Below are 22,069 nucleotides of genomic sequence, written 5' to 3' on the forward strand. Positions count from 1 at the left end.
TCAGCTTATTCAGCTTCTGATCCGACTCAAACAGCTCCAGTATAACTTCACACCCAACCTGACGCTGTTCGTTTTCAAATAATATTGCATTACTTCGACGATGTTTTCTGATTGGTACTATTCGCGTCATAAAATGATTTCTTCAAAACGTCACATATATTTGTCTCTTTCTTTTTTTTAAAATGTGCGTTGTAGCACTCAGCAACTGGCCACCTGCATGTTCTTGCGCACACTAAACAAGACAGCGCTATATGGAATCATCAGATTCAAATGTTAAGTTATATAGCACAGAATGGAAATCAGCAGTTCTTAGCATTCCACCATGCAAGCTGTCATATCAACCGCCATACTGTAACTTGCTTTCTTTTTTCTTCGGTTATAGTCTTGAATAAAAGTGCACTTGTTTTGTTATACTTTTACATCAACATATGTTCCTGTGTTTGAGCTACATGGCCATGCTCAAAAAATACACGTATAATGCCACGGAAAGTACACGCAGACACTTCAGTTCGCAAGCATTGGTACGACAATGCAGTCACAAGTACACTGCAAGGCTTTAGCGCGTCTTTATGTGGAAACAGTAGTATCAGATGGGGAGTGTCTGATGATTGCATATAGCACTGAAGTTACTGCTCTTTACTATGCTTTCCTCTGCATGTCCTGGAGTACAAAAGAAACAGCATACAGCAACATGTGGGGACTGGCAATACTGGGGGAAAAAAAACACGCGGTCGTATGTATCGTGATACACTGCAGAACTATAGGGCGTCTTTATGTAAAAACAGCAGTGTCAGGTGGGGGGCTGTAGGGATGGATCCTGAACGCGACTGAGACAATGAAAAGTGAATTTAAAAAAAATAAAGCTAACCTTTACAAATATCATAAATTACACCAGCTGTTACAGACTGAAATCAAATGTATCTTTTTATTCTAAAATAGTGAAAATAAGAACACTTCTCAAATGGGAGTTGTGCAGGATCGAACGCATGAGCTTCTGATTCCCAGTCAGCGACTGATACTGTTGCGCCACGGATGCAGTGATAGTTAATTCATATCAATGTCTCACACTAAGGCGGGTTTTTTTGGCGGTGGCTTTTTTTTGTACCTTTTGTGAAAGTGTTTCTTTGATATTTGGACTTCAGGCTTCATACATTATATAGTTTATGCCTACATTTTGTCAATTGCTACTAGAATATATAACACGTTTCTGTTTTAACAATGTGTTTACACAGATTACTGTAGAAATGCAACACATATGAAATGCGTGTGTTTCAAATAACAATCTTATTATTTCGACTCTAAAACTCCACTTCACTCCCAGGTAATCAATCAAGGCAAGAGCTGGGAAAAGCCTGTTTACGTTCTAAGTCGTTGGGGGGATGGAATAGCCGGCTGCTGGCAGCTTGTCTTTATCAGTACATTTAGATGACAAAAGACGCTGGCGGAGAGGTGAGAAAGGTTTTAAGAAGCGATTTAAGGTGGGCCGGATATACGAGTTTTTTCGTAGGCTCTGGTAATTCTAGTGTTAAAAAAATTACAGAGTTATGGCTCTGGTGACTATATTCTTTTTTAAATAAATAAAAAAAAAAAAAAAACAGGCCCCTTCACCGGCTAATTGGAGGAACTCCAACTCCCATACAAGGCCGCCAGCCACTGAGCCACTCAGCCTCCCGCCATCTGCTGGATGCTCGGCACATGCGTCCCGCAGCGCACTCTCCCAGTTTTCAGTTTAGACGTTTCTAGGTGGTGTGACCGAAATGTCTGCAGCTCCCCTTCAATAAAAGTCTGCAGTGTGCGCTTTAATCACGTCGGAATGGTTTTGATTTGTAATTTTAAACCGGGGGGTTGGTAAATCAAAGAAAAAATGTGTCCTTGTCCCAAACCTTATGGAAGGCACTGTATAAGTCATGATTAGGAAAAAAAAATGTGGGCTATAACTTCAATGAAGTCGTCTCGTCGTTTAGCAACGAGTGACGAGTGTTTAATATTAAAGCTGTGTTTGCTCAGGTCGAGTTCTTTCAGAAGCGATTCGAGTAGGGCCCCACGTAGGTCCGGCACGGGAAGGCTTTCAAGTCATCTCTTGGCTTTTATTAGATTGAGAAGTGCGAGTGATCAAACAATCATATTAAAGAATCTGTGCACATATCAGTGTTCATTTTGCAGGTAACAGACAGGGCCACATTACCCTCTGGTGTCAATTCCACGTAGCACCGATGTCTTCATACCACAAAATCAGAGTACGGACTTCACGGCGGCGACTGAGCGATCAGAACAGCTAACAGCTGTGCGCACGCAAACGACACTGACGGGTGTAACGGAGTTAAATTAGCAGGACAGACGGCGACAACAGCGTACGAGCAAGATGAGGCCAATAACAATGATAGCTTAATGCCTGCGTGAATCACTGGGACCCTAGACCACGAGACACCGACATCTGCAGAACATCTCAATCCCGATTCGAAACATTCAAACGGCAACTGGAATTGAGCAACGACTGCAATTATTAATAAATGCACTTCCTGAAATCGGCACCATGTCTCACTGTCTTGACTTCCACCCGTACTCGACGCTCGCGTCCGACTTTATCTCACCTTCCCCTCTTCTTATACTTGTTCTTGTGGCCTGAAAGAAATCTGAACTTGAGGGCCGATAAAGAGAGTGAGATGCGCGCACAGAGAGAGAGAGAGAGAGAGAGAGAGAGAGAGAGAGAAAAACAACAATGAAACGTCATTAACATGCGACGGGATGGGCGTGGTCCTGCTAGACGTTGCAGCTCGAATCGGCTCTGACTTCAACGGCAGGCAAATACGGGTGAGCGAGAAGGAGACAAAAGAAAAGACGAACGGAAGAGAAAAGGCGGTCAGGAGGAGGCTAGAGTGTCGATGAGGACTGGGAGGGAGGGATAGAGAGGACAGGACATGGGCAGGAAAGTCAGGGAGACGGAAAGGCAACGGCAGCGTGGGAACGGCGAATCTGGAGAGATGCATGTGTAAGAAGAAAGAGGGAGAATAACGATGAGAGTCGCGGAGATCTGCAGCAATCCCTCGATTTTAGTGGTGGGCTCACTCCGTTTCACTCTCCCGTTTACGTTCACGTTGGCGTGTAAGCCGCTCGCCCAACCCGTCCCGCGATTGTCATTCAGCCCGTGAGTGCTGCGCGTGAGAATTCACAAAAATCCGAGACTTCAGGTTGGCAGTTTAACAACATACAGGTGCTGGTCATAAAACTAGAATATCATGACAAAGTTGATTTATTTCAGTAATTCCATTCAAAAAGTGAAACTTGTATATTAGATTCATTCATTACACTCACACTGATGTATTTCAAATGTTTATTTCTTTAAATGTTGATGATTAGAACTGACAACTAATGAAAGTCCCAAATTCAGTATCTTGGAAAATTAGAATATCAATTAAGACCAATGCAAAAAAAGGATTTTTAGAAATGTTGGCCAACTGAAAGGTATGAACATGAAAAGTATGAGCAGGTACAGCACTCAATATTTAGTTGGGGCTCCTTTGGCCTGGATTACTGCAGCAATGCGGCGTGGCATGGAGTCCATCAGTCTGTGGCACTGCTCAGGTGTTATGAGAGCCCATGTTGCTCTGATAGTGGCCTTCAGCTCTTCTGAATTATTAGGTCTGGCATATTGCATCTTCCTCTTCACAATACCCCATAGATTTTCTATGGGGTTAAGGTCAGGCGAGTTTGCTGGCCAATCTAGAACAGGGATACCATGGTCCTTAAACCAGGTACTGGTAGCTTTGGCACTGTGTGCAGGTGCCAGGTCCTGTTGGAAAATGAAATCTTCATCTCCACAAAGTTCGTCAGCAGCAGGAAGCATGAAGTGCTCTAAAACTTCCTGGTAGACGGCTGCGTTGACCTTGGACGTTAGAAAACACAATGGACCAACACCAGCAGATGACATGGCACCCCAAACCATCACTGACTGTGGAAACTTTACACTGGACCTCACACAATGTGGATTCTGTGCCTCTCCTCTCTTCCTCCAGACTCTGGGACCTTGATTTCCAAAGGAAATGCAAAATTTAGTTTCATCAGAGAACATCACTTTGGACCACTCAGCAGCAGTCCAAAGGCGAGACGCTTCTGACGCTGTCTCATGTTCGAGAGTGGCTTGACACAAGGAATGCGACAGCTGAAACCCATGTCCTACATACGTCTGTGTGTGGTGGTTCTTGAAGCACTGACTCCAGCTGCAGTCCACTCTTTGTGAATCTCCCCCACATTTTTGAATGGGTTTTGTTTCCCAATCCTCTCCAGGGTGCGGTTATCCCTATTGCTTGTCCACTTTTTTCTACCACATCTTGTCCTTCCCTTCGCCTCTCTATTAATGTGCTTGGACACAGAGCTCTGTGAACAGCCAGCCTCTTTAGCAATGACGTTTTGTGTCTTGCCCTCCTTGTGCAAGGTGTCAATGGTCATCTTTTGGACAACCGTCAAGTCAGCAGTCTTCCCCGTGATTGTGTAGCCTACAGAACTCGACTGAGAGACCATTTAAAGGCTTTTGAGTTAATTAGCTGATTAGAGTGTGGCACCAGGTGTCTTCAATATTGAACCTTTTCATAATATTCTAATTTTCCGAGATACTGAGTTTGGGACTTTCATTAGTTGTCAGTTATAATCATCAACATTAAAAGAAATAGACATTTGAAATACATCAGTCTGTGTGTAATGAATGAATCTAATATACAAGTTTCACTTTTTGAATGGAATTACTGAAATAAATCAACTTTGTCATGATATTCTAATTTTATGACAAGCACCTGTATAAATAGAAAAGGACCTTAGCAGAATAAAATGAAGTTTCTGACTTTTTACTGGTGACGTGAGGCTGAAACAGCGAGTGCCGCTTCATTTGCGCTCCTGATTTCTTGCCTTGACCTCAGTTAACCAGCAGATGTCGCTGTTCATACTGCGGTTGAGGCTTCAAAGCTTCGAATCTTTTTCGGCACAAATAGAAAGAAAGCCTCAAAACTTCACGACGCTTCATTATCCCATCACTACAATACAGTATTTAGGTGTTGTTTCTCTTTAATTAAGTTGTCGTCCACCATGAATTTATTAGTCAGCGTGATTGGCCTGTGCTGAGTTGGAACTTGGCCAACCAGAGTGCTTCAATTTGAACCTGATAGATTAGTTTGGTGGCGTCTTAACAGTAGAGCAGGAGCTTTGTTTCTTAAATATGAAAGTTTGCGTAATTATAAATATAATACATAGAATTTAGGTTTTTGTTCTTGAAGTATATTGTTTGTGTTTAAGTTTGTAATATCAATATGTATAATATTTCAGTACAGTTTCTAAAAGATACACGTTTTGAGGAAGCTAAAGCATAGTTGAACAGACGCTATCACTCCTATTGTTTGTTATAGAATTACAGTACAGTATTACAATTTTCTCATGAATAATTTGTATATACAGTATATTAAGAATAATTTACTTATTTAAGTTGAGTAAATACTTTGTAGTTTTAACGTTCTAGCAATTTCCTGATATTGCTGTTATCTTGAGCACGGGTGTCAAACTCCGGTCCTTGATGGCTGCAGGTTTTCATTCTAACCATCTTCTTCATTAGATTTTGCTATTAATTACCTTCTTTTGCCTTTGTTTGAATTAACTTGACTCAAGCCCCTTAGTTGTTTCTTTTTCTTTAATTAGCTGCCAAACAATAATGAGACACACAACATGCTGCCACGTGACCAGGGGGGTATTTTCTGTACGTCGCTTAAATCATCCGACATCAGATGCCTCATTTTGGATGAGTTAATGTCGGTGAAACTCATCCAGATAAGTCGGTTTTTCAAACGTAGCGGTGAAGTAGATTAGTGTAGCTGGATCTAATCATCCGAGATGAATGCGTGCGCCCGCGCTGAGTGAAAAGCCCATATATATCGAGTCTAGAAAACATGATCAGCAAGTCTTTGATAGGCTGGAACAAAATGACGAAAGAACGGGCGCATTTTTTTTTTTTAACACACGTGGCGCAAGACCTTTTATTCGAAGGACATGAAGAATTTGCCACGGCCCACCTGCCAAGTTGTTTTGCCTGCCTAAGAAAAAGTCATCTCTGATGGAGGATCGCAGGAATCGTGGGAAAGAGGGGTCCTTTCATCGGATTGGCTGGCCCAGCACTGTTTCAGCCGTGGAATGGCCAAATGGGGGAGGCAGCTTGAAGGATGAGGTCTCCAGGACTCTACACAAATCCAAATCTTATTATGGGATATATCATCTACTGTTAAATTCTGCTCTGTACTTCTAATATTTATATTTTTTATTTCTTACTATATTGAGAAATTGTTCTGTTCTGTGTATTGTATTGTATTGTATTGACCCCCTTCTTTTGACATCCACTGCATGCCCAGCCTACCTGGAAAGGGGTCTCTCTTTGAACTGCCTTTCCCAAGGTTTCTTCTATTTTTCCCTACAAGGTTTTTTTGGGAGTTTTTCCTTGTCTTCTTAGAGAGTCAAGGCTGGGGGGCTGTCAAGAGGCAGGGTCTGTTAAAGCCCATTGTGGCACTTCCTGTGTGATTTTGGGCTATACAAAAATAAACTGTATTGTATTGTAATTTCAAGATTTAATATCCACAATGGGTAACACTGCAAAAGCAGCCCAAACCAGAAAAGACGGCTGGCAAAAAGTGTCCGACAAATTAAACGCTAAGTAGTGTGCATTGTACTTACTGAAATTAGCGTTTCATTTCCTATGTGTCAGATTAATTATTATTTAATATGTCATAATTCCAGATCAAATGTGAGCACAAAGAGAACACGGGAACAGGTTAAAGTGAAGTACAAGAATATACTTCAAACTGGTAAATATTGGTATATAACTATTTAAAGAATTGTTGACATAAATAATCATATATAATATAAAAAAACATTAATTTTAAAGCTAATAAGAAGGCAGACAAGCAAAAAACAGGTGGAGGTCCACGCGGTCCAGACCTAACCCCTGCAGAAGAGTTGGCTCTCCAGTAAAATGCCCATCGCCCTGTTTCTGATGGCATTCCAGGGGGAAGCTCCTCCTCAGGACCAGTGGCAGGATGCAGTGGTCACTTCATTTCAGGTAAAGGATGGTCATTGCATATATTTGTCCTCCATGTGTGCCACAGGTATGTTCCATATAGCCCTCTTTTTTGTTTGGTCAGTTGCAGGGAATGTCATATTCCTTTGAACTTGTGTCTGACCAACGAGATATTAACGAAGGTCAAATATCTGATGAAGACACTGTGTCTGATTATTCATCAGGAGGAGATGTACATTTTCCAAATAATGTTTGATCAAACTCCACTCTGATCAGTCCCATGTGCCCCAATCACATTTGGAAATCCTGGTAATGAGAATGTTAGGCTGATTGTGGGATTCTTCGTGGAACTGTGGGTGTTTTAGCCTGTGTATTACCTACCTGCAATGGCATGAAATGCCTCTTTTATTGTCTGCACACGCAGGTGTCCAGGAAACATAATGAAAACCCGAAGGAAATATTTCAGAGCCAAACAGACTTTACGAATTGCCTGGCAAACTGCACTTTTAGTTAGATTCTCCGCATCGCCTACAGTATATAAAAAAGTGCCGCTTGTAAAAAAACCTCAAAGCAATGCCTACTGTCTGTGTGGTTGTGAGAGCCCGACTTCGCCGAGTTTGACTTCGAATATAAGGAGCTAATAAATCTTTCAGGTACAATATTCCCCCTCGGCTAAAGCGGTATCTTTCGTACAGAATTTCCTCCGGGAGCAATAAAGGATCTTGCTGATTGCGCAAATGAAATTCTCTTTGTATAATTTGCGCACTGATATCAATTGGTCGCTCATTCATGAACGGCGAAGCCATGACTGGATGATTTCCACGGACCGTCACTGATTAAGTGTGTAAACTAATCCTTGTTTACGTAGAACAGCAGGTTTGATGATTAGGATGTGCTGCTATGACAACACTTCCAGCAAGAATTTCGAAAATCCGACAGATCCAGGATCAGGCCAAATCGTCAACAATTACATCTGGCTAAACAAGTAATCCATGTATGAAAAATACCCCCCTGGTGTTTGCAATGTTGTACAAAGGAAGGGAGTTGACGTTTATGCTGTTGGTTTCACATAACCTCACCTTTTCGGTTGCAAATGTTTGTCACAAAAAGGGGTTGCCAGTCATCGCGTTATGGCTTGAATGTTCACCGATCCAAGTGTTTAAATGGTGCATCATAGAGACACGTTTTTGCCTGTAATTGATACCTTTTATTTACGACAACACAGATTTGTTTAAACAGACAGGAACATAACACAGTTTGAAGCTGACCAAGCTAAATGGAACCTAACAATATCTGTCCATTAAGTAATTGTTGAACTATTGAGAAAAGAAAAAGAAAATAATTCTACAGATCTTCTGAACACACAGTCCGTCCAGTCTGAATTTTAAGGGGTTAACCTTTTTGTAAGAAACTTTTCCCCTGCATCCGGAACACCCATGCGGATTCCTCCAAATGGGTTTGGAGTGCTAGCCGTCACGTTTTAGGCGGGACATTTCCGTTGCACTGCCATTAACTGTCATTCCTGTAAACGTTCAGCTAAGGGCTGCTGTTCTTCTTTTTGCAGCTCAGAGAGGTCCAACAATCAGGGCTGTGAGTGTGGGAAACAGATACAAGCCACATCTAATATGCGACCACCAGGAAAATCCAAAAAAGGTACTGATAAATGGCAAATGGCCAAAAATAAGAATTGATGAGACCTGCTGATTTCAGCACCTCGGTACAGTTTCAGTTGGTCTCATTTTCAAACCTCTATCCCATGTGAATTTCTGAGTGGCAGCAAAGGCTGCTTCTTTGTGAAAATCGCTTACCACCGTTAGAACAGACATATGGCTTCTCTCCCATACGAATTGGTGTGTGCTTCCAGAAAACATACACGGTGAGAAAATTGTTTCCCACAATCAGAACAGCAATGCAGCTTCCCTTGGGTTTTATTTTCTGAACAATGGTTTGCTTTGCTTGCTTTCAGAGCAGGAGAGAAGGTCACTCTTCAGGCATGAAGTGTTAGTCATTTATTTATTTAGAGTGACTTTGCACTTTTACTGTTGTTATTCCCTTAGATTTGCTTTACCAGGGCTTAGCATAGTGCTGGCATTGTCCCTCATAGGGCTCCCTTCTGTAATTTTGATGGAGTGATGGTGATTGGTAGGGTCATCTAGATGGACCTGGACATGTTTTCTGATAAGGCCTGTTGATCCCAGCATCCCAGTTACAATAGTAACACATTTATTACAGATCCGGCTTATACAAGATTGCATTTATTGGTACTTTGTTATTGCTTGTATTTTAATCATGCTTATGGAGTAATCACGTGGAAATTGAATTCGAATGATCCATGATTTATCGTTATTTGGTACACTGTATTAGTCTTTGAGATTGTTCTCCAGTGTGGATTACTGTATGCTGCCAAAGAGAACCACAGTCTGAGAATTGTTTGCCACATTCATAACAGTAATATGTTTTTTTTTTTTTCTTGGGGTTAATTTCTCAGCAATGGTTAAATTTGCTTACTTTCAGGTCCAGAGTGATTTGTACACTTCTGCTGTCGTTATTCTCTTAGCTTTGCTGCCAGTACATAAAGCTGTGTGTCCCCAATAGGACTTCCCTTTGCTTTCTTTTCTCCAGTCTTGTGTAGCTCTGAAGAGCACCACAATCAGTGAATTCAATATGGCTTTTCTCCAATGTGAACCTTTTTGTGGTTATGAAGATTGCCCAGTTGTGCAAAGAGTTTGCCACATACCAAACAGCAATACGGTTTCTCGCCCGTGTGAATTCGCATGTGCATCTGAAGATGGCTACTGTTAGAGAATCGTTTGCCACATTCTGAACACCAATATGGCCTTTCTCCAGTGTGAATTCTTGTGTGAGTCTGAAGACTGCTTGTTCGCGAGAATCGTTTGCCGCATTCTGAACAAGAGTGAGGTTTCTCTCCCGTGTGAACTCTTGAGTGGAAGTGAAGACTGCTTGTTCGTGAGAATCGCTTGCCACATTCTGAACATGAGTGAGGTTTCTCTCCAGTGTGAATTCTGATGTGACTCCGTAGGCTGCTTACTCGTGTGAACTGTTTCCCACATTCGCTACAGCAATAAGGCTTCTCTCCACTGTGAATTCTTAAGTGGTCATACAAATTACCTACAAGTGAGAATCTTTTACCACATTCGGAACAGCAGTAGGGCTTCTCTTCCATGTGAACTTTTGAATGATTGTAAAGACTGCTGTTATGAAAAAATCTTTTGCCACATTTGTCGCAGCTGTATGGCTTCTCTCCGGTATGAATGCGGGTGTGCCGCTGAAGAGCACTGTTACTGGAGTATCGTTTGTCACACTCTGCACAGCTGTAGGGCTTATCTCCAATGTGAATCATTTTATGTGTTTGAAGACTGTTTCTGTATGAAAATAGTTTACCACACTCAGAACAGGCATACGGTTTCTGATTCGTACAAATTGATCCATCATTGCATTCAGATTCATTTTTAAACGTTTGTCCACACTCTCGGCTGGAGTACAAAGCCAGCTGATTGGTATTATGCACTGCTTGTTGATCGGTGCTGATGGAGCCTCTCTCTGTGTGTGTGTCAGCAGAAATAGAACTGCATGGCAAAGAGGGTGCCGTCAAATTCTCCGATCCTCTTTTTGAGTTCTTCTTCTTTCCATTGTTTTGTTGGTGTTGCAGTCTGCACTGAAAAGACGGCTGAGCAAGTGAAGACATGGAGAAGCTACAGTTCTCCTGGGAATCTGCAATAATAGAAAAAAGTTAATTTTAAGTAAATAATTATACAAAAGATGTCTGTGGCACTGCTTTTCCATTCCTGCTCTGTCCACTGTGTGTGGGCAAACCTTCATGTTCTCCTGTGGTCTGTTCAATACATACATCTTCCCATTACACCCCAGAGACGTGTCTGCTGTGGTAACCAGCATCCGGTGTGACTCGGTGTGGACGTGTGCGCCAGCGTGCCCTGCAGTGAACATGCACCTGTTATCAGGTTGGGGTCTGACTTACTTCAAAAGCTCCCCATGGTCCCAGGTAAAGAAAATGGATGAATTGGAGCCGATAAAGTGTGTCTGGCATAAGGATTCTACAAACTCAAATTGAAGCAACTTCATGTCCAGTGGTCACTATTGCCCCGTCACTCTTTCCACTGCCCATAGTCATCCTCATTTCAATCCTCCTTATCTTTAACAGGACCCTGCCTTGGATGTGCCATCTTCAATAGTAGACTCAGCCTTAGAGCTTTGTCACATTCCTCCACGATGCACTGAAGAGTAATGGGTGTGTTGGGTGAAGTGGTTTATTATTTGAGCTGAGATTATATTTATAAAAATAAAACATATAAATACATGCAATTAAATGAGAGCGGAATGAAGGTGTAGGAATTAGCACTGCTGTCTCACCATTCCAGAGTCCTGGGGGTCAAAGTGCGTACCCATTCATTATCCATTTTGACACAACTGCGTGGAGTTTCCTTTGCAGACGCTAGATTTTCTTTCCGATCTCTGTAGACTTGCAGTTTAGGTGGGCTGATAACTCTGAACTGGCCGAATGGGTGTGTGTGGGTGAAGGGGTGTGAAATGACTGGCAACCCCCTACACTGCAGGGGTGTCTGATGCTGCAGGGAAAGACCCTGACCCATTACTTCTTTAACTTTTAATTGGATTAAGAATGTTTGATAAAATGATGGTCTGTTTCATGGATCCCACAGTCCTATGTGTGTACTGAATCACTGAACTTTCCCCACAAATCCTGTAAATGAATATTACATGATAATCAATGAAAGAACAGTGCTGTGAGGTGGGAAACGCTTGGAGAGATAGATTTAAAATTAAAAAAATAATAATAATACATCTGTGTGTGAAGACGCAAGACTATGGACATACAGTACATCCAGAAAGTATTCACAGCGCGTCACTTTTTCCACATTTTGTTATGTTACAGCCTTATTCCAAAATGGATTAAATTCATTTTTTTCCTCAGAATTCTACACACAACACCCCATAATGACAACATGAAAAAGGTTTACTTGAGGTTTTTGCAAATTTATTAAAAATAAAAAAAACTGAGAAATCCCATGTACATAAGTATTCACAACCTTTGCCATGAAGCTCAAATTGAGCTCAGGTCCATCCTGTTTCCCCTGATCATCCTTGAGATGTTTCTGCAGCTTCATTGGAGTCCACCTGTGGTAAATTCAGTTGACTGGACATGATTTGGAAAGGCACACACCTGTCTATAGAAGGTCCCACAGTTGACAGTTCATGTCAGAGCACAAACCAAGCATGAAGTCAAAGGAATTGTCTGGAGACCTCCGAGACAGGATTGTCTCGAGGCACAAATCTGGGGAAGGTTACAGAAAAATTTCTGCTGCTTTGAAGGTCCCAATGAGCACAGTGGCCTCCATCATCCATAAGTGGAAGAAGTTCAAAACCACCAGGACTCTTCTTAGAGCTGGCCGGCCATCTAAACTGAGTGATCGGGGGAGAAGGGCCTTAGTCAGGGAGGTGACCAAGAACCCGATGGTCACTCTGTCAGAGCTCCAGAGGTCCTCTGTGGAGAGAGGAGAACCTTCCAGAAGGACAACCATCTCTGCAGCAATCCACCAATCAGGCCTGTATGGTAGAGTGGCCAGACGGAAGCCACTCCTTAGTAAAAGGCACATGGCAGCCCGCCTGGAGTTTGCCAAAAGGCACCTGAAGGACTCTCAGACCATGAGAAAGAAAATTCTCTGGTCTGATGAGACAAAGATTGAATTCTTTGGTGTGAATGCCAGGTGTCACGTTTGGAGGAAACCAGGCACCGCTCATCACCAGGCCAATACCATCCCTACAGTGAAGCATGGTAGTGGCAGCATTATGCTGTGGGGATGTTTTTCAGCGGCAGGGACTGGGAGACTAGTCAGGATAAAGGGAAAGATGACTGCAGCAATGTACAGAGACATCCTGGATGAAAACCTGCTCCAGAGCGCTCTTGACCTCAGACTGGGGCGACGGTTCATCTTTCAGCAGGACAACGACCCTAAGCACACAGCCAAGATATCAAATGAGTGGCTTCAGGACAACTCTGTGAATGTCCTTGAGTGGCCCAGCCAGAGCCCAGACTTGAATCCGATTGAACATCTCTGGAGAGATCTTAAAATGGCTGTGCACCAACGCTTCCCATCCAACCTGATGGAGCTTGAGAGGTGCTGCAAAGAGGAATGGGCGAAACTGGCCAAGGATAGGTGTGCCAAGCTTGTGGCATCATATTCAACAAGACTTGAGGCTGGAATTGCTGCCAAAGGTGCATCGACAAAGTATTGAGCAAAGGCTGTGAATACTTATGGACATGGGATTTCTCAGTTTGTTTATTTTTAATAAATTTGTAAAAACCTCAAGTAAACCTTTTTCACGTTGTCATTATGGGGTGTTGTGTGTAGAATTCTGAGGAAAAAAATGAATTGAATCCATTTTGGAATAAGGCTGTAACATAACAAAATGTGGAAAAAGTGATACGCTGGGAATACTTTCCGGATGCACTGTAACAACACCCCTAAATGTTAGATCACTCCATTTGAATTCAATTTAACACAACATTAGAACAAGACATAGGTCTGCGATTTTGACTAAAATCTCTGTAGGGGATGCAACTACACAGATCTTGTCTTTTTCTTTGTGCAAATTTCTTCCATAGCTTCAGCAACAATGAGGAAATACTCGTTTTTTTGACGAGGTATACTGCTTTCATTTTGTTAAATCTAATACAATTTTGGCTTACAATGCTTTATGGATAAAAAAAACACAGCCCTACAGGCAGAAAGTAACATTCTGAGCCCTTCTGTTCACGTTCAGTTAAACCTTTTTTAGTTCTTAATTTGTGAGGTCTGGTGATGCCACCTCTGTTGTGGATAAACTCTCAATGCAGACTCTTGCCATTTGCAGCTAGCAGATGGTGGAGTGACCTGCTGGCTCCCTTAATACGTGTTAAGAAGCGATTGAAAAACCAAGTGTTATGTGAAAATCTGTCAAATTGTTAATTAAAGTTTTTGTATCGCTAATATGTCATATTGGTAATTTATTTGTGTTTGTGTGTGTGTGAATATACTGTGGGTATAGAAAAGAAACCCCCCTTCGTAAAATTCCCATTTTCTTTGCTTTACAGCCTTAAATGTAAACACACACACACTAATATTTTTTCCATCTTTACTTACTAAACACACCCTCTAACATCCAAGTGACAGATATCACAGCTACACTTCAGAAGAATTATAAAAAACAAAAACAAGACCTACTGAGATGAATAAAGGACCCCCCCCCCCCCCAAACTCAATCAGGTGTCAGTGCCCCCCATTCCCATTGCAGTTACTGGCTGTGCTCAATTGTAATGAGTGTGATTAGTGAAGCTGTTCCTGGTCCATTCATTCCCTTCCTTGGTAAAGCAACTGACAGCAAACACCTGACTATGAGTGGCCAGCCACTTTCAGAAGATCTCAGGATAGAGTTATGGACAGACATAAGACAGGAGAAGGAGACCAAAACATCTCAAAGGCTTTATCAATCCCAAGGAGCTCAGTAAAGTCCATCATAAACAAGTGTTTGGTACTACTAGGACCCTCCAAACTGGATGGAAGAGCAAGGAGGACACTGGTAAGAGAGGCTACCGAGAGGTCAATGGCCACTGTGAAGGAGTGACAGGATTTGATGGCACAGAGTGGTCATTAATGGTGTGCAGGTGACAACAATTTGACAAGCGCTCCACCATTGTGGCTTGTTCAGGAGGGTCACACTTCTCAAGAAAGGCCACATGAAGGCTCATTTGAGCTTTCCCAGAATCCACCTTGAAGATTCTGATACCAAGTGGAAAAAGGTCTTATGGTCTTAGGAGACCAAAATCAAACTACTTGGCCTCAACACCAAACGGTCCACCATCCACAACACACCATACCTACAGTAAAGCATGGAGGGGGAAGCATCCTGTTGTAGGGGGCCTGGGGCTCTCGTTAGGGTAGAAGGAAAAATGGATGGGGCAAAACACCATCAAATACTTGAGGGAAACCTGCTACCTTCTGCCAGAAAGTTGAAGACGGGCAGAATGTTCACCTTTCAACACGACAACGACCCGAAGCACACAGCAAAATGGACCACACAGTGGCTGAAGGAGACAAAAGTGAATGTCCTGGTGTGGCCAATCAGAGCCCAGACCTCAATCACAGTGAAAATCTGTGGAGAGATCTGAAGATAGCAGACCACCAACATCACCATCCAATGTGAGTGAACTTGAACAGTTCAACTGTAAAGAAGAGAGGGGGGCAAATATTAAGTGGGCTCAATCTAGGTGTGCAAAGCTGATAGAGAAGAATCACAAGAGACTCAAGGCTGGCATTAAAGCTAAAGGGGGGGGTCAACAAAATGACATTGACTTTGGGGGGTGGTCCTTTATTCATCTCATTAGGTCTTGTTTTTGATGTTATAATTCTTCTGAACTGTAGCTGTGATATCTGTCACTTGGATATTATGTATTGCATTGAGTAAGTAAAGCTGGAGAAATATTAGTGTGTGTGTTTACATTTAAGGCTGTAAAGCAAAAAAATGGGGATATTTCAAAGGGGGGGATTCTTTTCTCTACCTACTGTATATACACATATATTATATATATATATATATATATATATATATATTATATTATATTATATTATATATATATATATATATATATATATATATATATATATATATTATATTATATTATATATATATATATATTGTAGCGGACAGCTGGGGTCCATGCCCAGCCGGGACGCCCCTTCACTGTATATTCAGGGGGAGCATCCCTGGAGGGTGCAATACCTCCCCTTAGACGCTAGATGGCCACCCCACTGTGTTGTAGAGGTACCTCGGTTTCCCGCAGGGTTCCAGGTGAATTGGAGTTGGGTGCAGCTCTGTTGGGTCCCACAGGCACCGCCAGGGGGTGCTGTAACTGGGACTCCTGAGCCCATATGGGCAGTGTATTCGTCACACCCGGAAATGCAGCTGGAACTCGGCGATCAAGCACCTGGAGCACTTCTGGGTGGACTATAAAAGGAGCCAGTGACCACCACTCAGTGGCCAGAGTTGGCTGGATGAGGACGAGTGGTGGAGGAAGAGAAAGAGTGTTTTGCTTTGTGTTACTTTGTGTACTGTGCTTGAGACTGTGTATTGTCTGTGGGACACGGGGAAGACGTGCGCCCACAGAGGAAGAAAATAAATCTTGCAGTCCAGATCATGCACTGCTTTTCAGTTGCATAAATGGCACCCCTCTGGTGACAATGCCTTAGGTAACCTAATAGGATATGTTTTGCTGTTATTGACCAACCACAAGCGTTGCCTGGTAGGTGACCACCCAAATAATCAGAATAATCAAACTCAGACCTAAGAATATCATATACTTTGTTATGCTAGCTTTATAGCTCTTTTACTTGAGGTGATGTTTTCGGAACCTGTCCTGCTCCTCTTGTTTAAGGCAAGTCCCCAGACTGATGTTGCTCAAGAATGTTAACGCTCCTGTGTAACACTTTGGATGAAAGTGCTTGCCAAGTAAATAAATTTAAATGTAAAATAGGAGGTCAACGATTCCCCCTGCGCAGCTGGTCCCATCCCAAATCAATCGTACACGTTACCTTTGTCTCATTTGTATCTACTAAAACAGCAGGACAACCACAGAATGTTCTCCATTTCACTTGCCTTTGCGTTGAATCACGCTACTTACTTCTCGCCACACTCCTAGATGACTGCTGCTCTTCCACGTCTCTCCTCCACTTTCCTTCATTGATCTCCTCTTCAGGCTCCGATTTCAGCTCTACGAGGTTCTGCTGGGTAGCCAGTGGTCCCATATTAGTGAACCAGGGCTGTAACCTGGAATGAAACTCGTCACCAATCTCTTGCTTGAAACGGCTCCCCGTGTCATCGTGTTGCAGTGCAAGACCAATTGATAAATCTTCGCACTCCTCGACTTTAATGTTAATAACCTCCCCCATGGGCTCCTCTTCCTCCTCCTCCTCCTCTTTAAAAAGTGAAACTCCTCCTTCACATTCCTCCACCTTCACACACCAACCCTCTGCTGCAACCCACTCACAGTCCTCTTGTTTAATGTGCACCACTCCCTGAGCCATGTCACCCTCTTTTGGCCGAGGTTTCACTTTCCATGTGAAACTCTTCTCTCCTTTTGGCCTCTTCTAAGATTCCCCTTTTCACATGGACAGCCCAGAACCTGAAGACCACCACCGAGGGGAGAGGAGGGTCCTTTTGTATATCTGTGAAAATAAATACATACATAAAGAAATAAAAAACAACACGGGTAAGAATTCAAATAACTTCAACACATTTCAGGGTTAACATCCAGGTTTTACCAAATGCAAAATAATTACTAAGTAAGATTTTAAATGAGGGCGGCAGGGTGGCACTGCTGCCTCGCAGTTAGGAGTCTTGGGTTTGCTTCCCAGGTCCTCCCTGCGTGGAGTTTGCATGTTCTCCCCGTGTCTGCGTGAGTTTCCTCCCACAGTCCAAAGACATGCAGGTGAGGTGCATTGGCGATTCTAAATTGTGTGGTTGTGTGCTCTCTGGTGGGCTGGCGTCCTGCCCAGGGTTTGTTTCCTGCCTTGCACCCTGTGTTAGCTGGGATTGGCTCCAGCAGACCCCCATGACCCTGTAGTTAGGATATAGCGGGTTGGAAAATGGATGGATGAATGGATTTGAAATGGGGACGGTTACGTCAGGAAGGGCATCCAGTAGTGCTGGGCGGTATACCGGTTCATACCAAAAACCATTTTTTATTTTTGTTATGAAATGGATTTAAATAACCTAAACAACATTCGGAACGTGGCGCAGCGGGAAACTGTTTAAGGGGGACCTTTTTCACTGGTGCACCACAAAATACGCATCCAACAGAGTACATGTGTTAGTGGAGGTATTGAGCGGTGAAAATGGACAGGGAACATTCTGAAACTGAAGCTGTAGCAGACGATAAAGTTGAACATGATAACACAGAAGAACTTTTGACGAGAAAAGGTGCCGTGTCTGTTATCTGTAGATACTTTGGTTTTAAAAGGTCGGATGTGGAGCATTATGTTCAAATGTATGAATACTGTTTCTATACTACTGGATAATACTGCAAGCCAAGTTGTACTTGTTTTATTTTATAATGTATCTGGTTACTGTGTAATACTGTGACGGTGCCGGTCCCCTACAGACTCCCTCTTCCCACATGGGAGTCTGTTGAACCAACACCGTCGATAGTTATGACCGAGATGAGCTGAGAAATCTCATTGAAGCCAGGGGATGTCGGAAAGTGCTCAAGTGCTTTTGTTAAAAACAGTCAAAGTAAAACCAAAAGTGTCCGTTGGACAGTGTTCAGAAAAATACAGTACCCAAATAAATAGCAAATCCATAAAGCCAGTGAAATGTGGGGATAAAATCCATAATAAATATATCCGTTAAAATGCAGTCTCTCTCCTCGCCCGATCGCAGCACACCACCTTCTGTCTCCACGGCTCACCCTTCACTGGCGTTGCTGACGGAGCCTTTGCAGCACAAACAGCTTTCTGCCAACCCCTGTTTTGGCTGCCGCCACACTGCGCAGCCAGACTGTCCGAGGTCGGCACACCTCCCGTCTTCCTTCGTGCTCACTCAGTCACTCCTCTGATCCATTTGGAGGTCTTACATTTCGCTCCACACGCTTACTCAGTGGGGTGAACCAGCCCCTAGATCACCTAAGCCTGCACTCCCTCACGGAGCCCCAGCTCGTGCTGCCTTCTCCTTCCTGGTGTCTGGATCGTCTCCCATGACTGCCTTTTCCCTTCTTTAACCTCCTTGTGTTCTATCTTTTCTTTTTTCCTTCCCCCATCATGCCGGCCCATAAATATACGTCTCCGTCCGTGGGCTCAGCGCCTTATTCACACGCCACACTAAGCCGACGAAGCAATTGAGAATGATCAGATGCGACTCGCCCCAAACACCTCATCAAATCCCTGCGGTCGAGCAACCGCGCCCACGAAGACAGACACGGCGAACTGGACTTAAAAACGGACCATTTTTTTTTTGTTTTTTTTGACCCACTAAACAACAAATAGTATTATAAATGCAAGTTGCAGTTTTCTTATTTATTAAATGCAAGTTGCATTTTTATTATATATATAATTATCTATATATATATATAATGCAATTTGCCTTAATGACAGTTCAGTTGGTAAAGATGTCATCTCCAAGTTGCACTTGTTTTATTTTAGTTCGGTGAATACTGTGTAATGTACCTGGGCTTGAAGTTTTGATGTAATAGTATTATTACTGGAAGTTGCACTATTATTTATTTTATTGTTATTATTTATTAGTTTATATATTATGCAACAAAATTTTATATTATTAAACAAAATAAAAAGATGTAAGGGGAAAAAATCAAGAGGTGGTTCAATGATAACAATCCAAAGCAGGTCTGGAAGGGACTAAAAACAATTACAGGACTGGGCCCTAAAAAGAATGTGGATTTTCCAGCTGACAAAGACCACAAGCTTTTAGCTGATGAACTGAATAACTTTTATGCCAGATTTGAAACAAGTGATTTTAGCACCCAAAATACAGAAATAAAGGAAACGCTTTATAAAAACACCAGGTATTCTGCTGTGATTGGGTTCAGTTTAACTGAAGTGGAAAAAGGCTTGCGGCAGGCCAAAACAAACAGTGCATTGGGACCAGACGGCATATCAGGTCGGCTCTTGCTCTAAGCAGCTCTCCCCAGTTTTTCATTTACTTTTTAACTGGTCTCTGACCTGTGGTATTGTACCAAATCTATGGAAACAATCAATCATCACCCCTGTATCTAAGGTTTCTAGGCCAAGCTGTTTAAATGATTACAGACCAGTGGCACTTACATCTATTCCAATGAAATGCTTTGAACACTTGGTGAAAAACATTTTAATGACAACGTCTTTTCAAGACAACAATCAATTTGCTCATTGTGCAAACAGAAGTGTGGAAGATGCTCTGCTTGTTATCTTACATCAAATCTATACCTTTCTTGATCAGCCTGGTTTATATGTCAGAGCACTATTTTTCTTCAGCGTTCAATACTATACAGCCTCATATACTGATTGGGAAATTAAACAGTATGAATGCAAACCCATTTATCATACTATGGATTCAGAACTTTCTTTTAAATGGTTCACAGACAGTTAAAGTTCAGGACACTTTTTCAAAAGCTCTTCATTCAAACACAGGAAGTCCACAGGGGTGTGTGTCTTATCACCATTACTGTTTACTGTGTAGACAAGTGACCTGAGACAGAACAATGACCACTGCTCCATTATTAAGTATGCGGATGACACCATGATCATAGGATGCATATCTGGGGAGGATGAAAGCCACTATCTAAATCAAGTGGACTGGATGGTAAACTGGTGCAATAAAAACTCTCTCACTCTGAATGTAAAAAAGACCAAAGAAATGATATTTGATTTTAAGAGACAGAAATCTGTATGTTCACCTGTTGTAGTTCTGGAAGAGGAGGTAGAAATAGTGAATGAATATAAATACTTAGGAATTTACCTAGATAACAATCTTAACTGGAATACAAATACAAAAAAAATATTTTCTAAATGCAACCAGCGCTTATTTCTCCTCCATAAACTCAAACTATTTAAAGTAGACAAGGACCTCATGTTGTCCTTCTATCGCAGTCTGATCCAGTCCATGATCACTTTCAGTTTCACTGCCTGGTTTAATAGTCTAACAAACCAAAACTCAAAAAAGCTCCAGCAGATTACGAAGTATGCAGCTAAAGTTATCGGGGCTGATGTTGATGATTTGACTACTGTGTGTGTGTGTCAGAGGGCAATGCTAAAGAAACTGGAAATCATCTCAACTGATGACAGACATCCATTACATGTAGAACTAAACTTCAGTAAATCAGGAAGGATAGTTGCTTTGAAAACCCACACAAATCGCTCCAGAAACTCCTTTCTTCCTAGTGCCATACGACTTTTCAATAAGAATTATCGGAGATAATGTTTAAGGTTTTTATATATATCCTGAAACCTTTTTTGTTGGTATAAATATGTTTTATACCAACTGCCTTACCTTAACCTTTCTTATTTCTATTTGTCTGCTTTATTTCATTCTGTCTGTTACCTGTTATTAGATGCAACCGAGAAGGCAAATTTCATGTTTTCCTGTGTAAACATGACTAAATAAAGAAACCTAACCTAACCTAACCTATTTATTTTACTGTTATTTATTAGTTTATATATTATGCAGTTTAATGATGGTAAAGTTGTTTAAAAAGTCACTTTAACATGTCAGTGGACAGAGATTGTTAACATTAACAAAGTGTAGTTGGTTTACAAAAAATATTTGCCATTTATTCCTTTTCTAAGACGTGTTCAGTGCAGTACAACTAAATGCCTCTTTGGATGGTTGACAATTTATTGTCAAAGTTTTAGTTTAAGCGGTTTGCAAAATTTGTTCAATAAGAAGGTTCTATATTTTGACAGCAACTGTCATGCAGTGTGATTCCTTCTCATCATTAGATAGATAGATAGATAGATAGATAGATAGATAGATAGATAGATAGATAGATAGATAGATAGATAGATAGATAGATAGATACTTTATTAGTACCCCATTTACCACTTTATCACTTTATGGAGCCATGCAAACCTGTATTAATACTTGTGTGCACATTAAAATGTTTTTTTGTACAATGTACAATTCTCATTACAGTGGAATAGGTTATTCTTAGCCAGTCTACTGCAGTAATTGCAGTGGAAAATGTGATTAACTCATGCATGGGAAAAAAAATACCGTCGAATACCGTGAAACCGGTACAATCTTGAAAAATACCGTGATATAGAATTTTGGTCATACCGCCCAGCACTAGCATCCAGTGTAAAATTTTGCAAGATCAATACACGTACCACAATAAAAAGATGATCCACTGACGGGAGCAGCCAGAAGGAGAAGAATTGAACATCTCGGCAGATTTGGAAGTGCAAGTCTACTTGATATGGAGACAAAGCCCAACTGATCGAACCC

At 41.9% G+C, this 22,069-nt stretch overlaps 1 protein-coding gene across 1 annotated transcript in view; it reads right to left on the reverse strand.

Annotated features, from left to right (window-relative positions):
• Positions 1 to 22,069, reverse strand: part of LOC114641610 (zinc finger protein 418-like) — a 42,670-nt gene that overhangs the window by 15,865 nt on the left and 4,736 nt on the right. Inside the window, exons 2-4 of the mRNA XM_028790648.2 lie at positions 16,758 to 17,301; positions 9,708 to 10,777; positions 2,592 to 2,676 (exon numbers count right to left, since the gene is read on the reverse strand). Coding sequence (XP_028646481.2) covers positions 2,592 to 2,676; positions 9,708 to 10,777; positions 16,758 to 17,160 — 1,558 coding nt within the window. The 5' untranslated portion in view covers positions 17,161 to 17,301. The remainder of the gene's footprint in view (positions 1 to 2,591; positions 2,677 to 9,707; positions 10,778 to 16,757; positions 17,302 to 22,069) is intronic.

This window comes from Erpetoichthys calabaricus, chromosome 5 (assembly GCF_900747795.2).
Source record: "Erpetoichthys calabaricus chromosome 5, fErpCal1.3, whole genome shotgun sequence".
NCBI classification, from domain to species: Eukaryota; Metazoa; Chordata; class Cladistia; order Polypteriformes; family Polypteridae; genus Erpetoichthys; species Erpetoichthys calabaricus.